Consider the following 21,683-nt stretch of genomic DNA (forward strand, 5'->3'; position numbering starts at 1 on the left):
TCATTTCTGCATAGAATAAGAGAGCCCGAGCGAGCTTTTCTGATCTAATCCGAACTAGATATCGATCCGAAAGTCAACAAAAGACGAAACAAATCACTTATAGTATAGCGAAGCAAAATCTTTACCCATATGAATTACAATGTACAATTGTTGGCCAACATCAATAGAAATAAACAGTCATGGAATCAAAATGAGAAACAGAGACTTCCTTAACAGCTTATGTAGGAAGCTAAATAAGAACATGGTCAGAGAGCTAAACCTGCAGGAAGTAAATACATTAAAATCTGCTTGAGGCAAAACTAGATAACGCTCGCTGTCGACTCGAGAATTCGTTTTTCAGGTAGGTTGGGCTTCACATGCATGTTCCAATGGGATAATTATCACATCCAAAGTCCCCTTCCAATAATTTTCCATCATCTTGTTCCTGTAGAGTATCATATTGTTACTGTAACGAACGCCAATACTTCGCATAAATGAAGCTCGGATGAAAATAACATTGACAGTATTGAGTTTTGATCAACATCGAAAATGAAAAAAAAAAAAGACTAAATATTGATAAGGAAATACCCTTCCATGCAATTCTAGGATATTCAGATATCATATCAAATGGGAAATGGTACCTACTTCATCAGATACAATCACATAAGGGGAAAGAAATTGTAGGATACGCAGGAAAAGAGTTGTCACTCTTTCTCCTTTTCAGCAGAGCACTACTGAACCTTGATGTAACAATTCAAGCCACTGATAGCAGATATTGTTCGTTTTAGCCCGTTACGTATTGTCATCGGCTTCACGGTTTTAAAACGCGTCTACTAGGGACAGGTTTCCACACCCTTATAAGGAATGTTTCGTTCCTCTCTCCAACTGATGTGGAATCTCACAATACATCTCCCTGAGGGACTCAGCGTTATCGCTGGCACACCGCACAGTGTCTGGCTTTGATACCATTTGTAACAGACCAAGTCACCGCTAGCAAATATTGTCCGCTTTAGCTCGTTACGTATAACCATCAGCCCCACAGTTTTAAAAGACGTCTGCTAGGGAGAGGTTTCCACACTGTTATAAAAAATGCTTCGTTCCCCTCTCCAACCGATGTAGAATCTCACAATGAATGAAGCCTAAAAACACTAACAAGACAAAAGGGAAAGAAGTTACCTCTTTCATCATGGCACAAGCTATGTCTTCCAAGGAGCCACAGTTACTTGAAGAGAATCTGGGTTGCATCTTTTGCTGATGATCGTACAGGTAACCTTGTTTCAACATGAGCGATGTCTCCATTGTGGATTTCTTGAATCTATCATGTTCCATCATTGCATGATCAAGAACGATTGCTTGATTAGTCACATTGAAATCCTTGCTACCAGAGAAGGTGTTCTGATTTTCCAAATGCTTGGGCAAAGTCTCTGCAGCACCATTCACTGGTATCAAAGAATTTGATGAACTACGGGCCATAGTTGTGTGGCAATAGGCATCCTGTTTATGATCATTCCAATCTTGAATAGGAACCTTCGAGATCATTTGATTATATCTGTTGCTAGTTGTGGCTCCTTGTCGTTGAGAATCGGTTCTCGAATCATGGGACGGAGTAGATATTGAAGTAATAGACGAAATGTCAGAAAGACAATTTCCTATATGCAATGCACTGGTAGTATTGTCTCTCAACTGACTATGGTAGGAAGTAGCAATATTCGAGAGGTTGCTAGATGGAATTGTATTCAAGTGGACCCGAGATGAATGAACAGCTTTCGGCCAATTCTCACCAGTGCATCTAAGATTATCGAGCGAAGGACGTGAGCTTTCGGAAGTTGAAGATAGTACCGAAATCGAAGATTGAGATCCAAATTTTCTGCCAACATTCACTTCATGATGCTGAACTTCTGAAATCATGGGATCATTAGCTAATCCTAAAAGAGGATTACTCAAAGTTCCAGAAGACATGTTTGCATTTGGTAGGCCAATGGAAGCAGGAAATACTGTTCTCTCATCAAAAGCAGAAGAGAGATTGTCCACATGGGTCCCGTGCTTAACATGTTGTAGTTGATCAAGTTCTGATGGCTCAGGAATTCCCTGGAAAATATTCCCACTGCGGTTTCCAGAAAGCATGATTGGCTGAAATGTGGATTGATCATTGTTTGAATTGTTCATATTACCCAGTTTAACTGTTCCTGGGGACGAAAGGCCGTGCATACCCATACAAGCAGGAGTATTCAATCGACCGAGCATCCCAGTCGTTGGGATGGATCTATAAGCAGTGTTCGGAAACTGCGGAGGTCCAGTCAAAGAATGGAAATTCCCAATTCCGCTAAGAGAACCGATTCTCAAATAAGAAGGATCTCCGCTGCTCAATGCAGTCACCATGTTAGCTTGCTGGTTTGCCACACAGCTGATTCTCTTTAGATAAAGCCTGTATTTCTGTGAACCATAGAACTAATATTAGGCTTCTATAAGTAATGATCGACATCGATAATCAATTCACCAGACCATTTACCTGGAGATGACTAGCTACGTTTTCTCTTGTGAGCTTTTCGACGTTCATCAAATCCAAAATCTTTTTAGGCACTGCCTCTGTATCGAAAAAGATGGGCAGAGAAAGAACATAAGGGAAAGAAATCAACATAACTATAGAAGGAGAGAGGACGAGAACTCACTGTCTATGCCCAACTGGTTAACAGCATTGACAAACTTCCTATGCAGCTCCACGGACCAAACAACACGAGGCTTCTTCTGGGTCGACGCGTCGTCATTCTCTTGCTCATTATAGTCCTGGTCATCATCATCATTATAGTTCTGGTCCTTCCTTTTTTTATTAAATTTCCCATTTGGATCTGCTGCTTCTTCACCATTCTCAGAATCAACCTTGTCCTGATTGCCAGAATTCATTCGGTCCTTCGGATCGAATTTCTTTCTCCTGATTACATGCTGCCAAATGTTCCTTAGCTCCTCGATGCGAACAGGTTTCAACAAGTAATCGCACGCTCCATGAGTAATTCCTTTCATAACAAGTTTGGGATCTCCATTTGCAGAGAGCACTAAAAACACATTGACAGATCAAATTGAAACAAACAACAGATAAGTATCCTGTCGTTTTACCTTAAATTTGAAGTGCATAATAGACCACTTTTAGTAAGAAAACTGCAGAGAAGTAACTAAGAGTATCTTCAAAATAGACCTTAAAATTTTCATTGAAGCTTCCGGGCATGATTATAGGGGAAAGACTTACTAATAACAGGCAGGTCCATCTCCAGTCCAACAAGCTCTAGCAGCTTAAATCCATCCATGTCAGGCATGTGGACATCACTGATAACCACATCAAACTTGTTCTTGTTTTCTCTCAGTAACTTGAGTGCCATAATAGCCTGATTAGTTGTAGTCACTGCAACATCCAATGAAAACAATACACTTACAATTTACAAGTTCATCATTCAACTATAGACCAACCAATGGAAAGTTCCAGAATGGAATGTACCAATCTGATTTGGCTGAGAAAAAAATTTCCAAAAATATGTACCAAATATAAATGCGACCAAGACATGAACATCCCAGAACCGAATTCAAGAACCAATCTCAAGCAACACATAAATGAAAATCAAATTATCGGATATCATAATAAAAGTGTGTTGGAATAAGAAGGGAATCCGAAATTCCAAATTAAAGTTCAATATCAAACTTATTCCCAAGCATTCAATCAAGTCAACGGATCGAATAATTTGACAATCCAAGAAAAGATCTCAACAAAATGAAGAGCAAAAATCAAAATGGAGAGGCAAAATCTTTACAAACAGAACAGAGATCCACGAACCACAAACATTAAACACCGAGAGGAGGAGTCCATACCATGATACTGGCATCGACGAAGCAAAGTCTCCAAGATCAAAAGACAAGTAGGATCATCGTCAACGGCGAGAACACGCATTCCAATCGGAAATTGGTCATTTGGATCATCGATTCTAGGCTCAACCGTCATCGTTTCAACTTCAAACAGACAAAAACTTCGATTGGGGGAAGGATTTGATGAGTTGAGTGAGTTTAAAACATAGAATTGGGGGAAAGAGATTGAAAATTGCGTAATTAACGAATCTCTGCACAAAATTTGTCTCTGTGAAGGAAAGGAGAGAGAGAAACAAGAATTGGAATCTGAAATTATCTACGAACAGAGATGAAAGCGAGAGAGAGAGAGAGAGAGAAAGAACTAGCACGCGGGCTCTGGGAGCAGAGGGTCTCTGTAGGCTTCCCTGAAAATGGAACCTCTCACTCTCACTCTCCTTTCGATGCGGATGCGAAAAGAAATGGAATTTCGTTTCTGCGATTTGGAATTCTGGCGCGTGTCTTATACGCCAACACTAGGGGTTGACCCTCCATTTTTTCTTTTTTTCCTTTTTTTTTTCATTAAAATTATTGGCCATTATTTTACATTATAGCCCGAATTTAGACTCCTATTAATTCTACTCCATATTATTCAACTTAAAAAAAAAAAGTGAAAATTATAATTGATAGTATATAATAAATAATTTTCAAATTTTTAATTCTAAAACCTTAAAAAGAAAAAAAATTAAGACGCGAGGATAATAATCTTATTTAGTGTTGGATGATGAAAGTCTCACGTCAGCTAATTTAGAGAATAATCATGGATTTATAAATAAAGAATACTCTATCTATTGGAATGAGCTTGTGATAAGTCCAAAACAAAGCCGTGAGAGCTTATGGTCAGCCATACCATTGTGGAAAGGTCTAGAAATTAATTAATTTTTTAATGCAAAATTTCTAATTATTTTGGATTTAATTTTTTAGATTACCTTAAAACTGTATTAAAAAAAGAAGAATAAAACATGAGCCAACCAAAGAGCCTACAGATCGGCATCAAATTCAATTCCTTTAAAAACCGTGGGAATAAAAACCGTTTTATTGGCAGATTCCCAAACAAGGAATAAGGTATAAGATTCCGAAGGCCAGGATCGTCTGCAGTCAGAAGCACGGCAAGTCTGCAATGGAAGACACGTGTCACGATCATTGCCGTTGATGAGGGTACAATCTATAAAAAAACCCTAAAAAAGCTTAAGCCTTTTAACAGCTTTATCTTTTATAAAGTGGGAAAGGGATATGCTTTTGAGACCAAAGTTTTGAGTAATTTTGAAGGGGTTATGGTCTTGGAAAACCCAACTCAAGTGTGCATTTTGACTCTCCAAGACCAAGAAATCATGTCCCGTTCAACCAAAACCTAACTCCGTTTGACGGGTTTCGATTGATTTCAAATTTTTCAATTTTTAAAATGATTTATTAGCGTGCAAACTTTTACTTTAAGTTAAAAGCTGGTTTAACTCCACGTTTTACATGAAAATAATATATATTTTTTCTTAAATATGAAGTTAGTAAATTTTGCATTTCAAATCGAAATGCTTTTTGAACCGAACATCAATTGAATAGGCCAAAATAAAATGATTTCATATTAAAGTTTGTCTACTTTACAATGTAATCCATTAAAAAATTACGGTGGTAATAATATCAAAAATATTAATCTTTTAACTTGAACTTTTCAATTTTGTAGTGACTTAGGTAAAAGATTTGAAAAATCCACGTCTTTATGTCAAATCTAAATATATATATATATATATATATTTTTTTTTTTTTTTTTTTTNACCTTACGGTAAAAGTAAAATATATTTTAATAATTAAAAAAACTCTAAAATAATTTTTCATTCAATTCCTTATTTTAATTCACATATTATATGAGAATAAAAAAGACATTGACTATTATAATAGTAATAGTAATAATATATTATTAATATATAATTTTTTTAATAAATAAAAAAAAGGGTAAAAATGGGAATTTTTGTTTGTGCATGCTGATTTTGGATCACTTATTTAAAAAAAAACATTAAAATCATTACTTGATGTGATTGGAATCTTTTTGTTTTTTTCTTCTTAAATCTCTCTCTAACTAATCTAATTTATTTTTATTTCCTCTCTCTAACTTGACATTATTACCCCTAAGGAGGTCTTGGAATTTAAGAAAAAGACAAAAAGGTTGGGGCCTTATAAGGGGTGAGTGAGGGGTTTAATTGGAAATTGCGCCTAAAATATTTTTGTAAATTAAATAGATATTCCTAGATATGGTGATGTTACATTTTTATACTATATGCTTTTTTTTTTTTCTCATATATATTAGTGGGTGTGGAGAGGATATTATATTGTAAATCAAAGATTCTTATCATATCATAATTTTTTTTTTCTTAGCCATTTATAATTTTTATTTTGTGGTGGTAAAATTATACTATTCTATTTCTAGAAGGTTTATCGAAAGTATATAGTAAAATTAATTAGAGTTTTGTTCGTTTTTCTCGTGATTTTTATGGAATTTTACGAGGTATTATAATTATTTTGTGGTAAATATGTCGCAGGCAACACACGTGCTACAATGGTTGGAACAACAGGTCATGATTATATGAGGGTGAGCTAACTCCAAAACTCGTCCTCAGTTTAGATTATAGGTTGTAAACTTGCATGCATGATGTCGGAATTGTTAGTAATCGTCAATCAGCCATACGTCAGTGAATTTGTTCTCGGGTCTTGTCAAAAATTAACAATGATTCGAACAGACACAGATAAGACATGTATATTTAAATTTAATGATATGGTTGATTTATGATTTCTATAATTTTTACGTTATGTGATATGGTTTTTACATATTTGCCCTTGTTTGTTGAGGGTCAAAAAAAAAAAATACATGTGGTTGAATTCAATTTTAGATCCTTTCTAGTGCAATGAAATAGGGGTATAGATGGAATAGACAAAAAAAAAATATATATATATATATTATTATATAGTTACATATTATTTTTTAATTAGCTAGTCAATAATTGACGATGAATTATTATTATTTAAAAGGTGTATATAAATGGGATTGAGTTGGGTCGGGTTGGGGAAACATTTTAAACTAATACGAACTTTCCGGTCGATTGGATTGGTAAATTGAACAACGTGAGCAGAGTTCACAATTCAACCCAATCCAACCCGACCCTCTATTTATCCACGATACAACAATAACTAAAATTTCGTAGAACTTAAATATCAAACATTTACAAGTTATGATGCATCACTAACATCCGTTACCAACATCAAATATTCTTAATATTAATAATTTTAAATTTTTTAAAAAAATTAGAATAATATTTAAAATAAAAATAATTAGAAGTAGCTTCCTCCCACCTTCTTGTGTTGTTGTAGCCAAATTGCTCAGATTTTGTGCCTTCCCACTTACATTAATTGCCCTTTACTTTTTTTTAAATGCATGCACTTACAGACTTTGAGTCTCAATAATTATTTTTATTTATTTATTTATTATTATTTATTATTTATTATTATTATTATTTTATATGTATAAATAAATTAGTTCTCTCACATGTGCTGAAATAGGCCTAGTTGTCTGCCAGTGACCAATAATATTATTAAAATTAGTTCATCTAATTAAAATATATTTAAGGAATCGACATGCCTTAATTAATTATTCATTGAATTTAGCAAATAAATAGCTTTATTTTAATTTATTTTATAATAATATGTGGAGGCCCAATATTAAGCCCAAGCCCAATGTGAGGGCTTATGGGCCTATGGGCCAACCAAAGGACTATGGCCCATCGTGAAACTATGAGATTTTAATTTTTTTTAAAAGTAAAAATTATGGTTGACTTTCTTTTGTTAAGTCAACCCAACCAACGAGTTACAATGTTTGTAATCGATATTTGAGTTTTATGAAATTTTAATTATTAATATAATAAAATATTATTAAAAAAATAATCCGACAACCCGATTGGATTGGCTTTGTATCGAGTATACACCGTATAAAATAAAATAAAATAAAAAAAATATTGGAAGTGATGAAGTGGAATATAAAATGAAATAAAATAAAATAAAAATAGTAGAGTTTCTTTTAATAAAAAATAGATATTGAAATGGTAGAAGGACAAAGAAATCTGAAAAAGAGATTTAGTTTTAATATAATAAATAAAGTAAATGATTCATGCAATCACATGATGTGTCCCTTTGGATAACACCATTTGAGTTCAATTTCAATATTTTATTTATTATTTATTATTTATTATTATTATTATTATTATATATTTTTCTCCTATTTATAATTCATAAAATTCAACCCTAACTCACTTTTATTAAATACCCATATAAATGATACACAGAGAGAAATAGCCCACGACATAGAATAGCTTAGGGACATTTTGTAACCGTCCAATCCTACGGTCAGCTCACTGTTATAAGAAATGTTTGGTTTTCATCTTCAACCGGCAAGGGATCTTACAATTTTAATTGAAAAATTCGCTATATTTTAACTATTGGCTATGTACGGGGTTAGCTTGAGAGATGATAGATGAAAAAGTTTTAAAAAGACAATATTTACTAGCGGTGGACTTAGACTCTTAGAAAGGGCGGTGAGAGTGAATAAGTGTAAAGGCCGGGTGTTTGTAGGACAGGTAGCAAGATAATAGGCATGGAGTAGAAGCATGAGAACAGAAAGGTCCGAAGTTTTGAGGGGTACCCCACAGATACAAAGAGTTAAGGAGAGGGTGGGCTTAATAGGTACATAAGTTTGCAAGTACATGGGCGTAGTTGTTTGACTAGCGTCCTATATTGTTTCCTCTATCATCAATTATCAATAACCCACCCGAAGAACTAGGTCACTTCTTCCTCACACTGTCCACTCAAAGCTTTTATTATTATTATTATTATTATTCTCGTCTCCCACTAACCGAGAGAGATATTTTCTTATTCCGGTATACACACGAAGATTTTTCACCCCATTTGAGTCGGGCTCAACTGGGTCGTTGTTTATGAGGGCACAATGTAACATGAGTACAACTTTTCACTCGAGATTGAAGTTGTTATGTGAGATCTGAAATATTTCTTATTTGGGTGTGAAAATCTCTCTCTAGTAGACGCGTTTTAAAATCGTGAGGTTGACGGTAATACGTAACGGGCCAAAGCAGGCAATATCTATCAGTGGTGAGCTTGGGCTATTACAAATGGTATCAGAGTTATACACCAAGTGGTGTGTTAACGAGGACGCTGGCCCATACGGGGTGAATTGTGAGATCTCACTCGATTGGAGAGAGAAACAAAACATTCCTTATATGGGTGTGGAAATCTCTCCCTGATAGACACGTTTTAAAACTGTGAGACTGACGATGGTATGCCAAAAACAGGCAATATCAACTAGCGATGACCTTTAGGTATTACAAATAGAATTAGAGTCAGACAACGAGCGGTGCGCCAACGAGCACGTTGGGCCCCAAAAGGGGGTGGATTGTGAGTGTAACAGCCCAGGCCCACCGCTAGCAAATATTGTTCTCTTTGGGCTTTCCCTTTCGAGCTTCCCTCAAGGCTTTAAAACGTGTCTTCTAAGAAGAAGTTTCCATAGTCTTATAAAGGGTGTTTTGTTCTCTTCTCCAATCGATATGAGACATCACAGTGAGATTCCACATCAATTGGAGAGGGGAACAAAACATTCCTTATAAGACTATGCAAGTCTCTTATGAGCAGACACGTTTTAAAACCATGAGGCTAACAACAATACGTAACGAACTAAAGTGAATAATATCTACTCACCGTGAGCTTGGACTATTACACGTTAATCCATAGTTAAATAACAATCGAGAACGCTTTAGAAGCGGTAAATGAAGAGTAGAAGAAAGTGAGGAAAAAAAAAAAAAAAAAGGTAAGATCTTTGTTTGAAAATTTGAAAAAAACAAGGTACGTCATGAACAAAAACGTGATGATAATGCTTTTATTGAAGACAGCCTCAAGTTGTTTTGTTTGGGTAATGAACAGTACAGTTTCAGCCTTTTTATGTCCACTTTCAATGTTCTTCCAACATCCAATCCAATCCAATCCATTATCCATTTATACTAAAACTCCCTTCTTTTTTTTTTTTTTTCACCAACAAAAAACAAAAAAAAAAAAACCAATCTTCCCATGGAACCCCTTACCGACCGGAACCCACTTTCCGGCGACGGCGAGGAAGACGACGAGAGGGAGCCTGCGGAGCTTTCCGACGACCGGAGCACCCTTCTGGATCTTCAACTCTCATCCAACTCCTCTGACGCCACAACAAAGCCCAGAGTTTTCTCATGCAATTATTGCCAAAGAAAATTCTTCAGCTCCCAAGCTTTGGGAGGCCATCAAAATGCCCATAAACGGGAGAGGACTTTGGCCAAGCGGGTTCAGAGATTCGATTGGGGGGCGGCGATTCCACTTCACGGCGGCGCGTTTGATCGACGGTCCTTGGGAATTCACGCCCACTCTCAGCAAATTCAGAAGCCTGTTGGGTTTTTTAGTGGACCTGGGCCTACTTCTCAGCTGTGGCCGAGGCCGTTGTTTATGGGTCAACAGCCGGCGGTGGGGCGCCTGACGCCGGAGTTTGGCGGCCGGAATTTTGGAAGATTTGATGATGTGACTGGGTGGCCGGCGATTGGAAGCTCAAACGCCGGTAACGAGCGTAGTAATAATGTTAGTATTGTTCATTCTCAGACCAAACCGGATCAGGATCAGACCAATTTCCTTGACTTGTCTCTCAAGCTCTAACCTTAAGCAAAATATTGTTATTATTATTATTATTATTATTATTATTATTATGTTAAATTGCTCTTTTTTTTTTTTTTTGAGGATTTATCTATTTAATCACATATAAATTTATTTATTTAATCCTTATTTTGGGTGTAAGATAAAAAAAATAGAACATTAATCCTTAAATCAAAGAATTTAGAATGAAACTGACACAATACAACGACTGGATTGATAATTTTTCTTATTTAATTTATTTCAATAAAGAATTAATTACGCGTTTATGAACATAGCTAAGCAATAAATTTTAATATTCTATTTTGTGCTAAAAAAATTTATACAAATGAAAATTAAATGTAAATAAAGTGGAGAAATGTATTTATATATTAAATTTATAATCATTAAATAAAAGGAAAGGGGTTGAAGAAAAAATTAGATTAATTTAACTTTTAATTAATACGTATATAAAAGTAATTAGAGATGGAAAGATTTTAATTTTTTTTTTATCTGTTGCATTAATTATTAATTGGAGGGTAATTAACCAAGATTAATTGATTGATTTGATTATCATTTATTAACATGGACAGATCAGAAATGGCCCACGCTAATGAATGTGTTTAGATTTTAATTATTTTAATTAAGGTTGTGGCCCACGCTAATGAATGTGTTTAGATTTTAATTATTTTAATTAAGGTTGTAGAATGACGATATAATTAGAAGGCAAGCACGCCACTTGCGCACATTTAATTGCATTTTATAATTTTTGTTTAATAAAAAATATTTGGGTTTGGTTGGAAAGTCATTCCTTTAGTATTTTTATTTTTTTAAAATTTAAAATTTATTATTTTATTTTAAAATTTTTAATATATCTAATAATTTTTTTTTAATGTTATCAGATAGAAAATAAAAAATTAAAATTCCTATAAGAAATTTTTTAAAATTCATAGTTTAAGAAATAGAATATTGAAAAATTTAAATATATTAATGAAATTTAGGAATATATTAAACTAGAAGGGTTATTCCCTATAGTAAAAAGTAATAATAGGAAGTTAAAAGGGTAAAATTGTCAAATTGTCATATTTGAAGTAGAAATAGCGTGTAATGTGTCGCTTTCCATTGGAAAAACAAAATCCAAGGAGGATCTGCTTTTTTGTATTGTTTAATATAATAAACTCACACTTGGTTGAGTCGGTTATGCCCTTATGTGCCACCAAAAGCTAAATAAGATATTTGGATCTTGTTGAATTATAATAATATCTTTTGAATTGAAATTAAATGTATTAAATTAATCCAACTTCGTTCATAAACTTTGAACGATGCGTATATTTGATCATTAAATTTTCAAGAGTGACGACAATATACTCTAGAACTTTAAATAAGTAGGATGACACAACTATTTTGTCGAGAGAGTTCCAAGTGTATAAATGACAAGCTAGGTCAAATATTAAATATGTAAAATTGAGTTCATGCATACTTATAGTCCACCTTCGTATCTATCATAAGGCTCGAGAATTTACACGTAATTCATAAATGGTTTGTGCATTCTACCATGCATTCATCTCAATTTCAACAATCTCATAAACTCTCTATTGACATCAATACGAACATGTCTAGTTGACAAAGAGGATATAAAAATACCTCGTTGCACAACTTCACTCAACTTTATGCCCCATATCCTATAAATTAACAATGAAGTTAAATACTCCCGAAAAAGATACCTTACCGAAGAGCACAAGTTTCACACGTAATGATTTACAAATACGTATAAATTAGAATTAGTTTAAAATATATTGAAATTCATTATGCTGTTGCTGCCTCCTGCATAATTAACAATGCAAGTTACTTTCAATAAAAAAAAAGAAAGAAAAGGGTTTGATTATGAGCATAATTCCATAGCAGAAACACTAGCATATGGGCGGTAAATCTTGGAAGAACAGTCAGATCCAGACCATGTCATGACTTCAAAAACACGTTAACATTCATGCAGACATCAAAGTCAGCACTAGACAATCCTAAATCATAAGCCCAGATGTGAAAGCAACAGAACTAACAAAGCCACCTTTCAAATCTCTGCCAATTTGAAAGCAGGAAGAAACTCAGGCTTTAAATGTAAGAAAGAAAGAACAATAAAGCGCATTTTACATTCAAGTTTGAGAACTGATGTTGAAGATGAGGGAGAAATCATAAAAGCAAGAAAATAAACATTGGGATGGTTATTCAATTATGATGCCACATGCGAGGAAGAACAGAAGCCAAAAGCTACAGATGTGAACAGGATCAAAATCAAAATCAAAATCATGATATTACTTAGTTTCACATAATTATTATAGACATTTAGCTTTTGAAAAGCATGCTGAAGCAGTGAAAATAACACCCCTTCGCATACATAGAAGGACATGGGATGAGGAAAGCCGTGTGAATCAAAAGAAAAGGAAACAGGACATCAGTTTTTGTCTCTAATTGTTATTTGAGAACTGATTTCTACAAGTCTCACCTTTTTTCAAAAAGGGTTTTCTTTCTAACTCGACATTATTATGAGTAGCACTAGCTAGAGAAACTTGGCCACACCCTTTAACGGTTGCCATTCCCAAAATGTGAACTGTTTTAGTTTTCGTTTTCAAAGTGACTGACATTCTGAAAATTCTAAACGTCTCTAAAAGAAACATTTGAATTCTTAGTCAAATTCTGAAAAAACAGGAACAAGTTCGTAAAAAACTATTTTTTAGTTCGAACTTTGAAATCATTTGTCAAAAGTGGATAACAAATCAACAAAGCTCATGAATGACAGTAGTGTTCAACAGCTTAATTTTCAAAAACCATAAACGTTACAGGTTTTCAGATGAGCCTAAAAAATCTTGACCCTAAATCCTTAATATGATTTTTGTTTCAAACATATAATAATTGCAGCAAAGCAATAGTAGTCAAACAACATTGATAACAAACATCACAGGCAGAAAACCACATAGTTTGCACCATATAATCAGTAGTAATCTGAGGAAACAAACAATAGTGTAGTAATTTCTTGCAATGATTATACTAGGACCAATTTTCAAGACTTTTTTTTTTAAGTTGTAACCATGCTTTTCCCTTTTCGGGGTGTTCTTGGCCAACTGGTAGAAAGCATTTGAAATTTACCATAGACACTAAGTTCTACCTGTTTGTAATCACTCGACTGTCTAATTTTCCTTTTACCTTTTTGTCACCTCTTTTTTCCATTAACACAATCTCACTGATGACCCCATAAAGAGAAAACAACTGTACATATGTTAAAACTAATCATGATTGATGAACTATGGATAGCAATTGATTATAAAAAGGAAGAAAAACATAATCCTTGAATACCTTAAAATGGTAACAACCATGTTTGATGGTGCCAAAGAAGCGTATGATTTATCTTTCCACAAAGGTCTTGACAGTTGCCAACCATCGAATAAGTTCACATCTGTCCTTGTTCATCATATATTCATGCAAAAATACAGCAAGCTCCTTATCTATCCTCCTTTCTGCTAAGAACTCCCGAAATTCCGTCTGAATTTCGCCACTCAATTTCCTGAAATCAACAAAAACCCAAAAAGACCATTTGTAGACAACAGGAGTTAAAGCACAACAAGCTTAATCCTTAACTTTAGTTAACTTATGGCCTGTTTGGAACTGTTTTCAAAGTGCAAGGTGAACCTCAAGGCAACAAACCCCTCGATCGCCTCAAGGGGAGAGGTGACAAAACGGCGAGGCGTAAAATTATATATTGAGACCATACATTGTAAAAACATCCAAATTTCAAAGCTTTGAAGATTGATACTAAATAGAAAAACATTAAAATATCAGAAACATTCAATGTAATCCGGTGTGTGACAAAGGCGCCAACAGGCACGTGAAGGCACAGTAGGGCGAGTGCCTTCTTGAAGACGCTTGCCCTGACTTAGACAGAGGCGAGGTGACCCTAGGCAGCATCGCCTTGCAGGAGGCGCGCACCTTGGTCACCTCAAATTATTGGTTTGGAATGACTTTCTAAGTCCTGAAAAGTGTTTATAACTGTAAGAAAAAGTGTTTTGAAGCACTTACCGATATTGGATAAATCATTTGAGGGATTACAACAATGTGTCTGACAATTCAATACCGGTGAATGTAAGTTAGAAAACTTTTAAAACTATATTTGAAGCCTATATGGAGTAGATGAAAAGAGCAGATAGATTTTGAACTTGCACTTAGCATGGATCACTTATTAAAGGCAACATATTATGGCATCCAAATCCAGACCAAAATGGGCAGTAATCTGTAATTAACCATCCAAATCCAGACCAAAATGACAAGTAACTTTGAATTTGAGATGAGCGATACCTAAAATCAGGCCCCATATAGGGTCTTGAAAGCATTCTATCTCGTTTAAGAACGTATAGTTTCTGAATCTCCAACGAATCAGGCCATGCCGAGCACACGAACTCCAAATAGTCCGAACCATCCCTCTTCGAGATGTCAACAAGCACGCTACTGTGAAGACGGAGGTCTTCTTCACCATCGCTATCGTCACCAAGTTTAGGAACAGATTTGCAGCCATCAAACATCGTCGCTTCAATTTTAATATCTTCAGTGCCACCAAATTTTCCTTTCAATGTAATCCACTGCATTCCCGGTCGGTCTTCAACAGAAAATGAATTGAACCTCATTGCAGGCTGTAAAATTCCGCAGCAGAAAAATTAAAGCAAACATTCTAAACGATAATCCAAATCTCAAATTAGGTGAAACAAATTGCAAAAAGTAGTACGAGGAAATGGATCAAAATAAAGAAGAAAACGAGTCGGCGAACCAGATGGGGAGGAGCGTAATCGGACTGGTACTCGATCTCGTTACGAAGTATTCTGAGAGTGATGGCATCGAAGGGAGATTTGGGATTGGCAGCGGAAACAACTGACCTGATGAAGAGCGATGTTGAGATTATGGTGCTTTGTGAAGGCGAACAATGGCGCCGCCATAATCGACGAGTAAGGATTTTACTGTAGGATGATCGAATCCGCCGGTGAGCTGATCGGAAAACGCCCGCCATGAATAGAGATTCTGGCGGTAAAAATATTCAGTTTCTGAGCTTCGGTCAGAGTTGGAACCAATCGACGGAACAGGGTTTAGTCTCTCAGCTCCCGTGTACGACGTCGTTTAGAGATTTATTAGAAATATTAAGATGCATTAGACATTTTTTAAAAATAAAAATAAAAATTTATAACTTAAAATCTTAAAATTCGGATATTTGAAACTTTTATTTGGATCTAATATCTTTAATTCACGGCCCATATCTAAACTGTGGATATGGGCCTTGTGTAAACACACATTAGCCCAAAATTCCTTTGGGGTTGGGCCGGCCCAGACTATCAAAACGAAGCCCAATAAAGAAATTAGAAGCATTAAATAATTTTTTAATTTCAATAAATATTTTATTTCCCATCATTCTATTTTCAGTTACATTATTGATTAAATAATAATAATAATAATAACAAGAGTTGGGTAAGTAAGACAAATAAGGAGTGAAAGTGGTGAGGTTAAAAAAGGAGAATGTTCGCAGTAAAAAATTTTAACCTTGAGGAGATGATGAATGGCATGCTACCCAACAACCAAACATGAAGTCCAAATATGAAAAATGTGTGCATGGCCATAGCAACATCCATGCCACGTGGCATGTCGTGTTCACATTTAACTTCACAATCCCGATATGTATACACATATGTGCTCGAGCATAGACAAGGCCGCATGTCGATATGAAAGAAGGACTAAATAATTCTATAAAATGAACATGTTAGATCCAACCCGACTCCCAACAATGGTATGATATTATCTACTTTGAGCATAAGCTCTCATGGTTTGGCCTCATACCAATGGAGATAGTATTCTTTGTTTATAAACTCATGATCATTCCCTAAATTAGCCGATGTGGGACTTTCATCATGCAACATCTTCCCTTAATTGAGGCTCGACTCCTTTGGAGTCTTAGTCATTTTTTACAGCCTTCGAGGAGGCTTAACTCCTTTTCTTTTGGAGTCCTTTGTTCGACATTTGATACCATGTTAGACGAACACGACTCTCCACAATAGTATGATATTGTCTACTTTGAGCATAAGCTCTCGTGGCTTTGCTTTGGGTTTTCCAAAAGGCCTTATAACAATAGAGATAGTACTGTTTGTTTATAAACCCATGAACATTCCCTAAATAAGCCGAGGGACTTTCATCATCCAACAGAACCAACTCAAACCATACAAATTGGGTTGGGTTAATCGAGTTTCTTGTATCATCGATTTTTTTTAATTTAGTGGCTATCAAAATTTTAAATCGATGTAGCGTAGCTACTGATGTTATAACGTACATAATAAAAAATAAAATAAAAAACCGACCATTCTCACGAAACAACAGCCTCAAAACGGGTGTCATCTCATAGGCATCCAAGTGACTCCATCCACACACATCCAAAAATTTCACACCATAACAAATGAAGACTCGAACACAAGATCCAAGATTACTTTAGCAACAAAACAAACCACCACAAATAAAAAGCACAACAAAATTAAATAATATTAAATGGAAGCGGCTACGAAACTCAAAGTAATATGGACACCTCATACCAAAATAAATGGCCTTGTTTTTTATTCATTAAATTACAATTTTACCCCTCAACTTTTCAATTTTTATTTCTCTTAAACCTTTAATTTTAAATTAAAATTCATAAATTTATTAAAAATTCAATAACTTTTTAATCGAATTATTAAAATTAATTTTTTTTAATTGGAAGAAAAATAAAAGGGCCAAATTTTAAGGGTATCAAACGGCCAGACACCGCAAGAAAAGGCCATTTGTTAACTCCTTCACAGGCAAATTGACCCCTTTTTTTTGCACCATTTGGGGGGAAAAAAAAAATATATAATATTAAAAAAAATAAAAAAAGCTGTTTTTTTCTTACTCAAACGTGGCGTATTTTATTCTCGACTCGACCCGGTTGAATTCGTTTGATTGTTGCTGCAAAAACGAGTTGAAAGTTTGTCCCGATGATTCTAATAAAAAAAAATTGACTCGAGCAAAGACTAAACGAAACTAAATTGATTGAACTCGGTTCTAACTAATCTCCGAACCAACTCGAGCTCAGCTCAGTGAAACCCAGATAAATTTTATAGTCAAACTCAGTTCTCAAGGTCTTTTTTTTCGGTTTGTCGTGATTTTGGTAACAAAAGGGTCACCCGAGTATACTTTATAGGTCGGAAAATTTGAATAATAAACAAATAAATAAATGAAATATATTATATTAATGCAATTTAAGGTGGCTCCTTTCACACACCTTCATATTCCACCTTTAAAATATTTATTCACTTTATTCCATCACCAAATTTGGATTCCAATAGGCACTAATAATAATAATAATAATAATAAACTATATATTATATTTAATGTCACGCAAAAATACCATATGGTCCAAATTGCATACTATGTTAAATCATTGATATAATTAGTTTATTAAAAAATTGTATGTATACTAGAATTTTGAGAAAGTGACGTGAAAATTAAAAAATTATAATTAAATTAAAGAGAATAATAATAATTATTATTAAACATTAATTATTCTAATAATAATTAAAAAAAAATACATCTGTTATTTTCCTTAAAAAAATTATAAATTTAGAATTTTAAAACGAAATGGATAAAATATAGTTTTTTTCCAATTAATTGACAGGCGAAATTGAGATTTTTGGAGGCATTCTTTTTTCAGTTATTTATTAGTTGGGGGTCATCTATCCATTATCCACATGACAATCACAAATCCCAAATTAAAATAATAATAATAATAATAAATAAATGGATTAATTTTAAAAAACAATTAATTAAATTCCATTAACATGAATGTATTATAAAGAAGGGGCAAAAAGAATTGGTGCAGGACGAGGATCGGCGTAAGAAGATTCTCTCGGCCGCCGGTGAAATCCAAGGTTCGTTGCTCGATAATTCTACGTCCCGAATCCCACCGGAGAACCTTTTTTTTTTTAATCTCTTTTGGATTTTTGTTGAAATTTGTTCTCAATTCACTGACGATTGATTTTCCATTTCTTCCTTTGGATTTCTTAATCTTCGTTCTCTTTAACGAAATTTCTTCGGAGTGAATCTTATGTGTTATGTGATTTCGATTTCAGAGAAGAAGAAGAAGAGGTGGATTTGGGGAAAATGTTCTGCAAAATTACTTTGATGTCGAAGAAGAAGAAGAGCGGAACCGTGCCGGTTTATTTGAATGTGTATGATTTAACGCCGATCAATGGCTATGCGTATTGGCTCGGTCTTGGGGTTTACCACTCCGGCGTGCAAGGTTAGACAATTTATGGCGTTTTTCTGTGTTTCTTCTTCTTCTTCTTCCATTTTTAGTATGTTGTTAGCAGAGGCGACGAGGATTTAGGTTTTTTTGTAAATGATTGTCATATAAACCGAAGGTTTTTTCAAATCGTTGTTTCCTTTTTTTTTCTTGATTCTTCATTGCGTTTTTTCCCCTTCAGATCTGAGGTTGAATTCGTTTTGTTTTTGGCTGAAATTTGTGCTACTTGAGAAACTGGAGGAACATGAGGATTGTATTATGGCTGTGCTGTGAAATTTTCTGTTTCTGGTTGTGTATTTATCTCTATGAGCTAATTGTTCAGTTTATGGAAAGATGATTCTGTAATGGCTAGCTTGATTTGGCTGAGAAATTGATGAGTTCCTGCATATTTCTTTGTTTCTGATTGCTTAAATGATTTTCTATTGACATCTATATCGTTTGTGTTTGGCATTTTCAGAGTTTTTTTGATGACTTAAGCAGTCAATGTTAGTGAATCCAGTTTTTTTAATGTATTTTATCAAGAACAGGCTGTTCAAAGCTCAAATATCTCATTGGGGTGAACCTTTTTTGCAGTTCATGGAGTTGAATATGCATTTGGAGCACATGAACGTGCTACTTCTGGGATATTTGAGGTAGAACCAAGACAATGTCCTGGTTTTACGTTTAGGAAATCAATTTGTATCGGAAGAACGAATCTAGATCAGAAAGATGTTCGCTCGTTTATGGAGAAAGTAGCCGAAGAATACTCCGGGAACACTTATCATCTCATAACGAAAAATTGCAACCATTTTTGCAATGATGTATGCTTAAGGTTGGTAGGGAAACCAATCCCTAGCTGGGTTAACCGTCTTGCTCGACTTGGTAAGATCGTCGATTATACTCCCAGCTGACTGTTTTCTTTTCCATAATCCTGCTTGTTCTTGCTGTGACATAGAATCCTAGTTTACAAACAAACTTGTGTTTCTATGCCTGATGTTATGTAACTTTTGTCTTCCCCTGCATAATTAGGAGCACGACATGACTCGTGAGACGTTAATCATCTAAATGATAATGTTACGAGCGCTTCATTTATTCCCTCTGAGATTGGAACTTGCAACAATTTGTGATGTTATTTCGATACGTTTTTCAGGTCTTTTCTGCAACTGCGTTCTTCCAGCGAGTTTGCACGAAGCGAAGGTTCGGCAAGTACGCCCAGGAGATAAGCTCAACAACAATGGTGCAAAGAAGAAATTGAAAAGCCAACCAAGTAGGTATAATGATAAACCTTCTTCTGTTTCCAATCCTCCAACTTCAACCGTCAAAGTAAGTAGACAAAAACGATGTATCCCGCCATCGTCAACGGTGATTCATTCTTCTCCGTCCACAACCCAAGCTGTAAAGCTGTAATAGTGACTGTTTTATAAGCCATTTAAGAGCTTAATTAACAGAAGACAGGCAAAATAACATGATTTTTTTGCCTTTCCACTGGTCTTCTGCTTCTACTAATCCCATAGAAAGAAAGCAAAGTTGTGGTGGAGCAGTTTTGTGTTGAAATGCAGTGTATGTTTGTGCAGTTTGATTGAGATTTTATCATTGAAATGGTTTATAGATTGAAAAAAAATGGTGTTCTTGGGAAGTTGCAGAAGGATGTAAAGAAGAAGGATTGTATGGAAAGATGTCAACTCAAGTGGAGATGGCATTAATGGAAGTGGGTATGGTGGGGATTGGCTGGTGGAGCCTCCCTCCTCCTCCATTCACTTCTTATGGACCCAAAGTCTTCTCTCAAATATGTATACATCTTTCAATGTCGGTGGTAAAAACCAAGCTGAAATGACACCCTTCCTCTTTTCCACCTCTCGTCCTATTCGGTTTGGCTCGAGATTTACGAAGCTTATGGGTTTGAAAGGTCGAAGGTGCCTTATCGATATTTGAATTGTTCAGAAGTATTGTGTAACAGTTCAAGCCTACTTCTAGCAGATATTGTCCGTTTTCGCCCGTTACGTATTGCCATCAGACTCATGATTTTAAAACGCGTCTGTTAGGAAATGGTTTCCACACCTTTATAATGAATGTTTCGTTCTCTTCTTCAACCAATGTATGATCTCACATATTGATTATAGAAATTGGTGTTTGTGTCGTTTGTATGAAGTGTACGAGTTCTTAATTTGTGTTATCCATCGTTAGGATATGTGATATTTATATTATAACCTAACTCGGAGTTGCAATTGTGGCTGTTCATCTATAACACAACCCGATATTAGGTAAGACTAGAAGTAGAAGAATAAAGTTGTTTTTATAGTTGAACTTCCTATCGTTCGATTATTCAAATCTAACCTAACTAAGAGACACAATTGTGGCCATCAAGGTATTAAGTGATGTTAGGTAAATGTAGAAGTAGAAGAAAATACTTTTGTTTAGGGCCAACCTTTTCAAATGTGAACTTACATCGTCAAATATTGGTAGGAATTTAATATATATATATATACACACGACACAATCGAGAAAGTCTTATTTGTGTGATTGAAAATGGTTGTCAAATTAAAATTGACGACTAAATTTATCCGATACTTTAAATTAAAATTTATTTGTACGTCCATGAATGGAATTTTCTAGGGTTTTAAATCGGTTGGTTTTCGGTCCATTTTGGTCGTTCTCGTTTTTCAACTATTATATTAGATTAATTATATTTGATGTTTCATATTGAACCAACTACAATATAATTCAACTAGTTTCAAATTAATATATATATCACAATCGCAACTTCTCCCAAGAGCCGTTGTTGCTCCTCTCTTACTTGCGATCGTGAATT

General features: G+C 34.7%; 4 protein-coding genes across 8 annotated transcripts; 2 read left to right on the top strand and 2 right to left on the bottom strand.

Annotated features, from left to right (window-relative positions):
- Nucleotides 1-86: 86 nt before the first annotated feature.
- LOC111797227 (two-component response regulator ARR12-like) lies at nucleotides 87-4,283 on the bottom strand. Its single transcript, XM_023680177.1, has 6 exons — nucleotides 3,835-4,283; nucleotides 3,221-3,373; nucleotides 2,649-3,029; nucleotides 2,489-2,565; nucleotides 1,156-2,412; nucleotides 87-424 (listed from the first exon to the last, which is right to left on the bottom strand). The coding sequence occupies exons 1-6, from the start codon at nucleotides 3,962-3,964 to the stop codon at nucleotides 353-355; spliced, it is 2,070 nt and encodes a 689-aa protein (XP_023535945.1). The 5' UTR covers nucleotides 3,965-4,283; the 3' UTR covers nucleotides 87-352.
- Nucleotides 4,284-9,962: 5,679 nt separating this feature from the next.
- LOC111797600 (zinc finger protein 1-like) lies at nucleotides 9,963-10,613 on the top strand. Its single transcript, XM_023680656.1, has one exon. It carries the CDS (start codon nucleotides 9,979-9,981, stop codon nucleotides 10,585-10,587), a length of 609 nt encoding a protein of 202 aa, XP_023536424.1. The 5' UTR covers nucleotides 9,963-9,978; the 3' UTR covers nucleotides 10,588-10,613.
- A 1,370-nt stretch (nucleotides 10,614-11,983) lies between these two features.
- On the bottom strand, nucleotides 11,984-15,719 carry LOC111796544 (mitochondrial acidic protein mam33-like). 5 transcript variants are annotated; one of them, XM_023679211.1, is made up of 4 exons: nucleotides 15,371-15,719; nucleotides 14,905-15,236; nucleotides 13,909-14,116; nucleotides 11,984-13,821 (listed from the first exon to the last, which is right to left on the bottom strand). In XM_023679211.1, the coding sequence occupies exons 1-3, from the start codon at nucleotides 15,605-15,607 to the stop codon at nucleotides 13,957-13,959; spliced, it is 729 nt and encodes a 242-aa protein (XP_023534979.1). In that variant the 5' UTR covers nucleotides 15,608-15,719; the 3' UTR covers nucleotides 11,984-13,821; nucleotides 13,909-13,956. The 5 variants fall into 5 exon arrangements, with proteins under 5 accessions (XP_023534979.1, XP_023534978.1, XP_023534982.1 ...); XM_023679214.1 differs by having other exon boundaries at nucleotides 12,016-12,242; XM_023679212.1 differs by having other exon boundaries at nucleotides 12,016-12,384.
- Nucleotides 15,720-18,424: 2,705 nt separating this feature from the next.
- On the top strand, nucleotides 18,425-21,020 carry LOC111796543 (deSI-like protein At4g17486). Its single transcript, XM_023679209.1, has 4 exons — nucleotides 18,425-18,521; nucleotides 18,723-18,892; nucleotides 19,469-19,756; nucleotides 20,025-21,020. Exons 2-4 carry the CDS (start codon nucleotides 18,754-18,756, stop codon nucleotides 20,279-20,281), a joined length of 684 nt encoding a protein of 227 aa, XP_023534977.1. The 5' UTR covers nucleotides 18,425-18,521; nucleotides 18,723-18,753; the 3' UTR covers nucleotides 20,282-21,020.
- The last annotated feature ends 663 nt before the right edge of the window (nucleotides 21,021-21,683 follow it).

This window comes from Cucurbita pepo, chromosome LG06, assembly GCF_002806865.2.
Source record: "Cucurbita pepo subsp. pepo cultivar mu-cu-16 chromosome LG06, ASM280686v2, whole genome shotgun sequence".
In the NCBI taxonomy this organism is placed as follows: domain Eukaryota; kingdom Viridiplantae; phylum Streptophyta; class Magnoliopsida; order Cucurbitales; family Cucurbitaceae; genus Cucurbita; species Cucurbita pepo.